This window comes from Crotalus tigris, unplaced genomic scaffold (genome assembly GCF_016545835.1).
Source record: "Crotalus tigris isolate CLP2741 ecotype Arizona unplaced genomic scaffold, ASM1654583v1 scf7180000023683.377817, whole genome shotgun sequence".
NCBI lineage: Eukaryota > Metazoa > Chordata > Lepidosauria > Squamata > Viperidae > Crotalus > Crotalus tigris.
Genome location: NW_024100116.1, coordinates 213,898 through 226,632, shown reverse-complemented (window position 1 = coordinate 226,632; position 12,735 = coordinate 213,898). Strand labels below are relative to the sequence as shown.

At 37.6% G+C, this 12,735-nt stretch overlaps 1 protein-coding gene across 5 annotated transcripts in view; it reads right to left on the bottom strand.

Moving 5' to 3' along the window:
- The window catches only part of PAX2 (paired box 2), a 161,753-nt gene that overhangs the window by 82,644 nt on the left and 66,374 nt on the right, over positions 1-12,735 (bottom strand). For all 5 annotated transcript variants that reach the window (XM_039320678.1, XM_039320677.1, XM_039320679.1 and 2 more), the window contains exon 4: positions 12,300-12,385. In XM_039320678.1, the coding sequence (XP_039176612.1) occupies positions 12,300-12,385 (86 nt within the window). The remainder of the gene's footprint in view (positions 1-12,299; positions 12,386-12,735) is intronic.

Below are 12,735 nucleotides of genomic sequence, written 5' to 3'. Positions count from 1 at the left end.
ATTGGCACTTAATAAAGATTGACCAAATTCACAGGGGACTGGACTTGGGTTTCCTGCGGCCACACAACAATTCCAAACAGATGACACATTTACCCCCAACCTTGGGCTTAGCCTATTCATCTCCTTCAGGTACCTCAAGGTTTTCCCTTGGGCCCAGTGCTCTTCCACATCTTCATAAATGACCTAGGTAAGATGAATTGAAGGGGTACTCATCAAATTTGCAGATACCAAGCTAGGGGGAATTGCTAACACGTTGGAAGATAGACCTAAGATTTAGAAGGAGGTTGACAGACTTGAACGTTGGGCCCTATCCAACTAGATGCAGTTCAGTGATGAGAAGAGTAAGGCCCTACACCTACCTAGAAAAAAAACATATGCACATGTATAGAATGGACAGTACTTGGCTCAACAGTAGTTCCTGTGAGAGGCATCTAGACCACTAGAAAGCATGCAGAGAAGGGCAACAAAGATGATAAGGGTCTGGAGGCCAAATCGTACAATGACCAGCTAAGTGAGTTAGGTATGTTTAGCCTAACGAAGAGAAGGGTTAGGGGTGATATGATAACAGTCTTCCAATATTTGAAAGGCTGCCACAGGGAAGAGGACAGTTGATTTATTCTCCAGAGTAGATGAGGACAGGACAAGAAGCAATGGGTAGAAATTTGTCAGAGGGAGAACTGGAACTAAGGAGGAATTTCCTGACAGTGACAATAATTAATCAATGGAACAGTTTGCCTCCCAGAGGTGTGAATGATCCCTTGCTGGAGGTTTTCAAGAAAAGATTGGACAACCATTTGTCTGGGATGCTATAAGGACACCTGCCTTGCCCAGTGGGATGGACTGGAAGACCTCCAAAGTCCCTTCCAGTCCTATTATTTTGTGATACTGGACCTAGTATTCCAAGAACAGCCTGAAGAAGGCGGAAGCAGGGACAATTATTTCCCACAATTTGGACTATAAGTCTAATGAATATATCCCACAGTAGCCTTGTGAACACATCACACCTGTGAACTACTAAGATACCTAGATCTTTTTCAGATATACTGTACTTGTCTTCTCTGACAGGAGGAAGAAACTGTCAGATTTTGAACATAAACCTTATGCAACTTTCTGGGGGGAAAAAACCCCGGTCTTTCTTGCTGAGCTAACTTTTAGGCACAAAATTTAGTTAATTTATGAGAAGTTTAAAACATAGTGAAGTTGGTTATTATTTTAGTTTTAAATAGATTGAAAACAGTGGTCTCTTTTTGAGCATATTCACTCTACACTCTTCATAAATATCCCCACCCCCTTGGGCAATACACTGAAGTTACGTAGGCACATTATGTCCTACTACACACTTACTAAGATCACCAATAATGTAATAACAAATTGGGGTATCATGGGCAAGGAAATGAGCAAAATATAAATGCCTAGACAACAGATTGTTGTTGTTGTTAATTGCGAAGTCTTGTCCGACCCATCGTGACCCCATGGACAACATTCCTCCAGGTCTTCCTGTCCTCTACCATCTTCTGGAGTCCATTTAAATTCACACCTACTGCTTCAGTGACTCCATCCAGCCATCTCATTCTCTGTCGTCCCCTTCTTCTATTGCCCTCAATCTTTCCCAGCGTTAGGCTCTTCTCCAGTGAATCCTTCCTTCTCATTAGGTGGCCAAAGTACTTGAGTTTCAACTTCAGGATCTGGCCTTCTAAAGAGCAGTCGGGGTTGATCTCTTCTAGGACTGACCGGTTTGAACGCCTTGCAGTCCAGGGGACTCGTGAGTCCTAGTGAGTAATCATTTAAATATGAGCCAATACACTATGGGTGTCATGGTTCCGGCTGAAACTCCCAATGAAGTAAACACACTGGAGACATTCCGATCTCTAATGCATAACTTGATTGGGCTAAGCATTCCAGCACTTAATGAGAAGAAAAACCGCTCTAGCGTTTTGGTGCAAGAACAGTAAATTAAAACTATAGAAACAGTAAATTAAAACTATAGAAACCAAGACTGATGCAAAGAATGAGTTAAGCAGCTCTGCTTTCTCCCTGTTACTTCCTTGCCATCTTCTCTCTTTAGTGGACCTACAGTTTCCTTGACTTTTTTCTTGTTTTTAATATGTTGAAAGAAACTTTTTTTTTATTATCCTTGATTTCTGTTGCACGTCTTTGTTCATTCTGACCCTTTGCTTTCCTGACTTCATCTTTGCATGTTCTGGCTGTCTGCTGATAATCAGCCTCAGTTATGTGTCCCTCTTTCCAGTTTTTGTATTTGTCCTTTTTGTCTTACAGTTTGTCAGAGAGATCTTTGTACAGCCATGCTGGTTTCTTCTTGAATTTCTTGTTTTTCTTTTTGAGTGTTACTGTGCTGGACTGGGCTTTTATGATCACATTTTTCAGTTTCCCACACTTCTTGCATTGTTTTTCCCTTTAGGATTTTTATTCATGGAATATTTCCTACGTTTTCTCTGAATTTGTTTAAATCAACTCTTTTGAAGTTTAAGACTCTGGTTATTTTCTATTGCTTATGTTTGCATTATATTGAATTTCAGCATTCCACCAACTTCAACTCCCTCTATTGCTTCTTCTTGATTAGTAGTAATTAGGTCCAGTATAGCTTTACTTCTAGTTCCCTTCTACGCCTTTTCGATGATAAAGTTGTTGGCTAGGTTGGTTAAGAATCTGTTTGATCTCCCACTCGCTGCAGAGTTTGTCTCCCAGTTGATATCTGGATAGTTGAAGTCTCCCATTACTACTGTAGTATGCTTCCTACATGCATTTGTTAACTGGTTGGCAAAGAGTTCACCTATTTCTTCTGATCGGTTGGGGGGTATACACCTATGTCAATGTCACTTTTTTCCCTTTTATATTGACCCATATACATTCTGGAGGGATTTTATCTTTGATCATGTGCATTTCTGTAGATATATAGTGTTCTCTTACATATAGTACAACTCCCTCTCCTCTTTTTGTAGGTCTGTTTCTTTGAACAATTTGTATCCATCCATCAGTCCATTCCATTCATGGGTTTTGTCCCACCAGGTTTCTGTAATGCCAACTATGTCAAACTGTCCTTATGCACTATTGCTTCTAGTTCACCCTGTTTGTTCCCCAAGCTTTGAGCATTTGTATATAAACATTTAAGACTTTTATGCTTGTCCATGGGTATGTTTCCTGCATCTCTTGATCGTTGTTTGAGTTTTTCTTTTTTTCTCATCACTCCCTACCTCATTGTTTGATTTGTTTTCTTGGGATTTATGACTGGTTTTGTGTTCTAGAGAGTCTAAAGATTGGTCACCCTTCCCCCTCAATTTCAGTTTAAAGCTCTCCTGATGAATTGGGCTAATCTTTTTCAGAGTACATTTTCCCCTGTTTTAGTGAGGTGCAGCTCATCCCTTGCCAAGAGTCCTTCATGTAGGAAATGCAGTCCATGATCCAGGAAACCAAAGTTTTCTTGGCGACACCAACCCTTTAGCCGGTGGTTTATTTCTAGAATACTTTTTTTCCCCTCAATGGGTATTGGCCTTTCGTTCTGATGAGAACACTACTTGTGCTCCTAGCTCCTTAACTTTATTGCCTAGTTGCTTATAATCTCTCAATACTGTACTTAGGTTCTTTGTTGTGTCATTCATCCCAATGTGAAGGAGGAGGATAGGGTAGTAATCTGTGGACCTAATTATTTTGGTTAGGTTCTCAGCCACGTCTTTGATTTTTGCTCCAAGGAGACAACATACCTCCCTGGATTGCATGTCCAGTCTGCAGATGGCTGGTTCTGTTCCTTTGAGACTAGAATCTCCTATCACCAACACTTGCCTTCCTTTTTTTGGGGGGGGGGTGTAGTCTGGGGTGCTTTTCTGTTTATCTCAGGTGTGTTTGTTGATGTGACTCTTTTAGGGATGTTTGATGTGGTTTTTTTGCTAGATGTCTGCATGTTTTCTTTGAGGGGGAAGTTGTGGGTCTGCGTATTTTCATCTAAGGGGAGAGATCGATTGCTCACTTTTAATGGGGCTGCTTCTGGTTGGGTTAGATTGGGCAGAAGGGGTTTGTTAGATGTATGCTGCTTCTTCCTTTGATTGTTGTGTTTCCTTCTATGTGTGACATACCTCCATTTGTCTTCCTCCAAGGGTTTATCAGTAGGGTCAAATCCTATGGGAGTTATTTGTTCATTACTTGGTTCGGTTTGGGTAGAGCTTTATTTTGTACACTGGGGTTTGGCTAGAGTTGCCTCTAAGTCTTACTTTTTCCTCCAGTAGTTCACATAGTTTACATCTAATACATGTATAATTTGGATGTTCTTTGGGCATAAGCCCATGCATGGAACATGTATTGCATATAACAGGGTCATGAGAAATATTACCATTATCTAAATTTAGCTAAATGGTTTGTCATTTAGTTTATTATCTATAAAGAGGCAAACTCCTCTTCCCTGTAAAAAAAAAAATTAGCAAACAAAAGTAGTATTAATCCGTAAAATAATTTTTTTAAAAAAAATATGTTTTAAAAGTCAAGTTGAGAATTAGAACTATTTACTTTTACAGAAAAAAATGATAATGACAATTGTTATAAAAATGCTCAAAATATTAGTGGCTATCAATATTGTAAAGAGCTAGATTAAGATCTTTCACATTATTAGAACAGTGTTTGCACACAAAAGTTGCAAACTCCACATGAAAGAGCTTAGGGAAATAATGATGTGCAAAGAATCAATTTTAAAAGTGTTGGGGTGGGGGAGAGAAACAATGGAAGCCAAACATTGCCAAGAGACAATTTTTTTAGGCCAAATGATATAAAGAAAGTCATTCAATCCTTTTCATCAAAGGATTGCCAGGAAAAAAAATTAGCCACATCAGTTACAATTTCTTAGATGTCCATCTATAAATTGAGTGACTGACCTACTGGCATCAACAGTGGTAGCTAAACTTACAATAAATGTGAGATAACTTTTTTCTGTCAGTTTCCTGGTGAAGAGCTAATTGCTTAAAATCTATTGGGGTTTATATCACTTACTTGAGCTAATAATTCTATTTCCAGAACGTGTTAAGTTTCTGTTTGCATTGTGCCATTTCCTTTCCATGCAGTCAGCATAGACGTGTCTTTCAAAAATAATAGTTGATAGAGGTGCTGCGATAATAGATTGTGCTATTCACGTTAAAAAATATTATTCTTCAAAGCACTGGGTTTTATTCATAGAAAAAAATACAGATAATCAGAACAATTTTAACTTCTACAGAATGATAGAACAAGAGGATCCAGGAACTAAAGTAGCTCTTTGCTATGGAGAGAGGCTCTGTCTACATTATAGCATATTTATCTGGCCCAGCTTCAGAAAGTATTTCTGCTCTAGATCTGTAGTCTTGGAGCAAGCCAATGAGATCTTCAAATTCAATCTGCTGCCCTGTGCAGGAATCTACATTTCAGACCAAGGGCTATCTAGCTTTTACTTTGATATAACCTAACAAAATTAGCTTTTCCCTGAGCCAGAGAGTAAAAGTTATGATGAAGATTTATTAGAGGAAGTTGATCGAGAGCGAGAAATACAAAAGTTACAAGAAAGAGAAAGGTTAGAAAGAGAAGCAAAAGGAAGACTTACAGAGACAAGAAGTATAAAACAAAATAAAAACAAAAAAATAGATCAAGTTAAAAATGGGAGACGTAATTAAGCTCTTTTCTATAAATATTAATGGATTAAATATATCAAGAAAAAGAGTTTAGACTCTTTAAGGAAATTGGATGTAGATGTGATGTATCTTTAGGAAGTTTACATAAAATAGGATTATAGAAAATTACTAGAGAAAGTAAAATTTAGAAACATTATACACAATATTAGTATAAAACAAGAAAGGAGGAATCATTATATATGTCAAAGAAAAATAAAATTAAATAAATATACTTGGATGAAAAGGGGTGAATTTTAATGTTGGAAATAGTATTAGAGTAAAAACAGTATATGCACTAAATAATATGAGAATATTTGTACGATCACCATGCTTAGATGGAATTCCGGTCGAGTCTTATAAAAAATATGAGTGTTACTACAATGAATAATGTTGGATTCCTAGTAAGTAGTAGAATATGAAAGAAGGAAAATGTAAATAAGAAACAATGGGGCAATAAGGACAAATATTTTAAAGAAGAAAGAGGGGGGAAATGTAAAGAATAGAAGAGTACTGTTACAAACTGCTGTTAACAAAAAAGGATATATTACATGTGTATGTGTGTAATGTTTGTTGTGTTTTGTTTTGTTGCTCTAAAATAATAATAAAAAAAGGAAAAAAAATTAGCTTTTCCCTCTTGAACTGCACTTATGGAAAAGAACTTTTTTCTTGTGGTAGAGCCATGTCAGTCTATGGTGGCAAAAGAAATCTGGTGGCCCCTTTTTTCAAGCAACATTGCTTATTAAGAGGCATAAGCTTTATTAAGAGGCAGAGCCATCAGAGGAAGTGAGGTACAGTTCCCAAAAGTTTATGCCTATTAATAAAAGGTGTTAGTTAGACTTTTCTAAACTGTTTTCTAAATATAATTGGAATTTCTTTTTCAGAAACACGAATCTGTCTTAGCCTTTTGATATCCTTTACAGTAGGGGTCCCCAACCCCCAGTCCGTGGACCAGTGCTGGGCTGCAGCATGCCAGCAACTGATCCACACAAACAAGGAAAGCCCCATCTGTGGGATGCAGGCAACGCACAAAACCACACCCCTCTGGTCCGTGGAAAAACCTCTCTCCATGGAATCGGTCCCTGGTGCCTAAAAGTTTTGGGGACTCTACTTCACAGTATTTAAAGAGAGTCATCAGATCATTTATCTATCTTCTCAGATCTAACTATTCCTGGTTTCCTCCAACTCTCTTCCAGACTAGTTCCTATTCATCTGTCTTATCTATCTGAATTCCATTTTTCTTTATTTTTTTCACAGTGTGGTGTCCAAGATTTAACACAAAAACCAGATGCAGTGTGAGCCAATACAAAATGAAGTGGAAAAATAACTTCCTGTGTTTGAGATGTGTTTGAATATTAGTAGCTCAGGTTGGGAGTTGGGCTGTTGGTTTGATCTCCGAGCTTGGCGATTTGGCTGCAAACTTCCTGTGTTTTAGGTAATATATTTTTGTTGATATAAAACTCTATTTGCTTTTTTTGCAATCATATTATTCAAGTCTGCTAAAAAAAAAAAAAGGAACATTCCCAGGATTGAATTTTGTGATATCCCACTTGATATCTATCCTTAGTTTTGATGATGGCCATTGGTGAATATTTTTTGAGGGTGACTATTGGTGATTAGGGGGCTGGAAACTAAAACATACAATGAATGGTTGTAGGAAGTAGGCATGTTTAGTTTAATGAAGAGGAGGACTAGGGATGATGTGATAGCTGTCTTCCAAAATTTGAGGGGCTGTCACAGAGAAGAAGGGGTCAATTTATTCTCCAAAGCACCTGAGTACAGGACAACAAGTAATGGATGGAAACTTATCAAGGAGAGATTCAATTCAGAACTAAGAACAAATTTCATATATATATATATATAATATACGAGTTTGAGAGCATGACACACTTCTTGTTTGGAATTATAGAATTTCAAAGGAGAAAAAGAATATTCAAGTCACTGAGCCTACAATCCTTCCTTTTTAAAGGATTTCAAACAGGGGTTGATCTCTATAATATTTATTTATTTATTTATGAGACTTATATACCACTTTAAGTGCGAGCACTCTCTAAGCGGTGTACACCAGTAAGCAATGTATATATATATTTACATTGCCCCCAACAATCTGGGTCCTGATAAAACTGCTCTGTTTGGAAGTTTTCTAGCAATCAGGTAGAATCTGCCTGCCTGTGACTTAAAGCCATTAGTCTCATGATTTTCACAAAAGAAAACAAGTCTTGGCCATCTTCTTGTGACATCCTTTAAGAAATGTTCAAAGATCTGTCCTTCAGTCATATTTCTCTCAGTGCTAAACATATCCAATTCTTTCAATCTTCTTTCATATAACAATCATCTTATTATCCTCATCATCTTTCTTTGAACTTGTTCCAGTTGGGTTGAATTGTTTTTAAAATGTGTCCCCAAAATGGACTCGGTACTTGGGGTAGGATGAGACTGAAGCAGACGTGAAAATCACATTTTTGTTGATATATCTTAACATTGAATTTAACTTATTATTAAGGTCATTTGATACATTGTACCCTTTTTGTAACTTTTTTTGAGCCACTATTGTTTGCTCATATTCAGTTTGCAGTCTATGTTTTGAATAGGTGCAGAGAAGAGCAATAAGGACTGTAAGCTAAAATGATTTGGACGAGGGGGTAGATGGGGAACTCATCAAATCTGCGGATGACACCAAGCTGGCAGGAATAGCCAACACTCCAGAAGACAGGCTTAAGATACAGAATGATCTGGACAGACTTGAACACTGGGCACTATCTAACAAAATGAAATTCAGTGGTGAAAAAAGTAAGGTTCTGCATTTAGGCAAGAAAAAACAAATGCACAGGTATAGTATAGGGGGTACCTTGCTCAATAGTAGTAACTGTGAGAGGGACCTCGGAGTCCTAGTGGACAATCACTTAAATATGAGCCAGCAGTGTGCTGCAGCTGCCAAAAAGGTCAACACAGTGCTAGGCTGCAATAACAGAGGGATAGAATCAAGATCACGTGAAGTGTTAATACCACTTTACAATGCCTTGGTAAGGCCACACTTGGAATATTGCATCCAGTTTTGGTCACCATGGTATAAAAAAGATGTTGAGACTCTAGAAAGAGTGCAGAGAAGAGCAACAAAGATGATTAGGGGATTGGAGGCTAAAGCATATAAGGAACGGCTGTTGGAATTGGGTATGTCTAGTTTAAAGAAGAGAAGGACAAGGGGGGACATGATAGCAATGTTCCAATATCTCAGGGGCTGCCACAAAGAAGAGTGAGTCAAGCTATACTCCAAAGCGCCTGAGGGCAGGACAAGAAGCAATGGATGGAAACTAGTCAAGGAGAGAAGCAATCTAGAACTGAGGAGAAACTTCCCGACAGTTAGAACAATTAACCAGTGGAACAACCTGCCTCCAGAAATGGTGAATGCTCCAACACTGGAAGTTTTTAAGAGACTGGACAGCCATTTGTCCGAAATGGTATAGGGTTTCCTGCGTGAGCAGGCGGTTGGACTAGATGACCTCCAAGATCCCCTCCAACTTTTTATTATATTATTATTATTATTATTACTATTATTATTACTATTATTATGGTTGAAGGAATTGAGTATGTGTACTATAGTGAAAAGAAGGACTAAGGGTGACATGATAGCATTGTTCCAATATTTGAGGGGCTCTTACAAAGACAAGGAGGTCAAACTATTTTCCAAAGCACCAGAAAATAAGACAAGAAACAAAGGTTGGAAACTAACTAAGGAGAGAAGCAACCTAGAACTAAGGAGAAATTTCCTAACAGTGAGAGCAATCAACCAAGGAAGTAGCTTGCCTTCCAAAGTTGTGGGGACTCCATCACTGTAAGCTTTCAAAAAGAGACTGAAATGGTATAGGGCAGCTATGCTGACTCAGGAATTCTGGGAGTTGAAGTCCATGAGTCATAAATGAGCCGAGGTTGCCTACCCCTGGTATAGGATCTCCTGCTCAAGCAGGGGATTGGACTACAGGACTTCCAACGTCCCTTCCAACAGTGTTATTCTATGTTTTATATTCTTTGTTTTTAATAAGTACATCATTAAGCAATCCATACGTTATCTTTTATTCAAGATGAGAGCTCCTTAAATATGCTACATTTAATATCAATAATGTCCTATATTAATTTCCAGGCCCACTTTCCCACATGATTTCTCTTTTTAAAAGGTTTAAAAATCCAAATGTCTTGAATATTTAGTTGAAACAAATAACAATTTACTTCAGCTATTTCCTTCATATAATCTGTGTACTAGGAAACTCTTGAGTTGGATCTCATGCACTAAATTGTGAATTTGGTCGTAGTGTTCCTCATGCTTGTGCGGTATTTCATTTTCAAATGGCTGTATTGCTGCTCATGTTGGCTCTTCTGCAAACGATGGCTATAAAACCTTTTCTTCTTTCTGGCATTACCTAAGCTTTATTTATATAAGAATCCCACTGTTATGGCATTTTAATGCCATAAAATATGACTTTTAGGAAAAGCATGTACAGATAGCCCTCAACTTACAACCATTCATTTACTGATCATTCAAAATTACAACAGCTCTGAAAAAAATGACTTATGATCATTTTTCATGCTTATGACCATTGCACCCTCCCCGTGATCAAGTGATCAAAATTCTTGACATATATTTATGACAGTTGCACCATCTCAGATCGTGTGGTCACTATTTGTAATCTTCTCAGCCATCTTCTAACAAGCTATGGGGAAATCCAATTTGCTTAATGAACACATGATTTGCTTAACAACTCTGGCAAAACAAAGGTGATAAAAATGGGGCCAAACTCACTTAACAACTGTCTTGCTTAGCAATTGAAATTTTGGGCTTAGTTATGATCATAAGTCATTATGGTCATATGCCTGTACATCCAAAATGACAACAAAACCTAGTGAGAAGCAGCATGTACTATACAGTACACATGAATCAAAATCAAATGTATTTTCCTGTTCCAAATCTTTTTAACATGTTACATATGTTGTTAATTAATGGAAATCTGGTAGAAATCCAGTTATCATACTGAATCTAGTCCTCCGCTAGTGCCTGTCAAGTAGAAGTATTTACATGAAGTCCTCTTAAATTAAAATTGTGGGATATTCTTTAAAGACTCTCTTTCCTTCTAAGAAATGCTATGCTATCTTTTAATTTAATGTTTTCTCCTCTCTAGGTAGGCATGTTTATAATCATTTAAATCAAAGCACTGTAAGAAGTGTGTACCAAGGTGACAGAGAAACAAATCTTTTCAGCAATAAGATTTGGAGAGGAATCGTGTTTGGAAACTGCCCAGTGCACTTGCAAGTACAGAAAAACTGAACCCAGTTTCTACTTGTGATGTATAAATCAAAGACTATTGCAGATTTTCATGCATACCATGCTGTTTTATGTATATTATGCATATTATGTATCCTACTGTTATCTGGTTTGTCATTTAAGTTTCTGTTTGCAGGCTGGGGATTCCTTGTGGCTGAAGGCTACATCAGATATGTCTATTGATTGACATGGGCTGCAATTCTCTCATGTTTGGGAAGTTAAAACTGATTGTTTTAAAGTTTCTAATACATTTTTATATATATTTTACAAACTACGCCACAAATTCCTAGCAATCACAGCTGCAAATGGCTCCAGGGCCTCAAAAATAAGCCATCTGTTACCCACCATTATTTCAGATACATATTTTCTCATACACCAGCCCCAAAAATATAATACTAAGAGACGCAGTTGAAGAAGGAAAATTTGGGGTAGAAATGCAACTGGCATAAACTCTTATTCTTTGATGAAAATAAATATTTTCTTAACAGGAACAAGTATGGTGGTTTCATTACATACGAATATACTAGGACTTTATTCCAAACCTTGGAATAGTAACTCTGTCTGAGCCTGTATCGATTCCTGTCACTCACTCTTATTCAGAAAGTAGGAAGAGTTATTTTTCAGCTTTAGAAACTATAAAGAATTGTGGGCAACAATTTTATGGGGAAAATAAGACACCATTAATACAGAAGAGCTCTGTGATTCAGAGAAATAAGCTTCCATAATATTATGGAACAGCACATCAGTTGTTGCTCAAGACAAGAGGATCTCCTGCGTGGATGCATAATATTTAAGCATTTCATCAAAAGATTTATTTGGTTAAATCAGTGGTTCTCCACCTGTGGGTCGGGACCCCATTTGGGGTCGAATGACCATTTCACGGGGTTCGCCAAACAACGCAGTCCGCCATTTTTTTCCCCTTTTCCTTAGCTTGTTTTATTGGCTTTTGAAAGCCAATAGAATAGACTCTCTTGAATAGAGTCTAATTCTATTGGCTTTCAAAAGCCAATAGGAATTGTCCAGGCTGTCTCTGCCCTGCTGAGCCCGCCAAAAGTCCCATTCTGCAAGCGGTGCTGCACCAGTTGAGTAGTCCTCGACTTACGACCGGTTGAGTAGTCCTCGACTTACGACCGGTCGGGGGTCGCGGCATTAAAAAGGTTGAGAACCACTGGGTTAAATGATACATTTATTCATAAAATTTTCAGTGGTTTGGGACCTGAATTCCAATTCAGCTGACATCAGTCCAACTAGATGCCATACACTAGGTAAATAAAGTCCAACTAGGGGCTTCTTTGGTATTAATGATGCTTTCATGATATTTTTTTAATGTTACCTAAACAGCTTACCTATAGTATGTCCAGATGCAGTTACCCCTGTTCCACTCCCATCCGGTGTTGGGTGAAAAGGCTGTTGTACTTTTGTTCTGATGATCCTGTCACCATAACACAACAACAACACAGCACATTAGTCTGAGATCTAGGCAAATAAAATATCTGATTTTATGAGTGGGTGGATTCATGCACAGTGGCCTATATATACTGATAAAATAATAATGATAACAATAATAACACAATCATTTGTTACAAGACCAAGAAATTGCAGAGTATGAAAAGACCCTCTGGTCATCTGAAACATTTTATCATTGTTTTTAATTATAAATAAATTATCATTTATAAATAAATTAAATGATTTTAATTTTTAACAGCTGATTAACACTGGGCATCCATATTCATTGCTGGTTCAGCTAGGAGAGAACTATGGAAGTGTGCAGCTCCTCTGCAC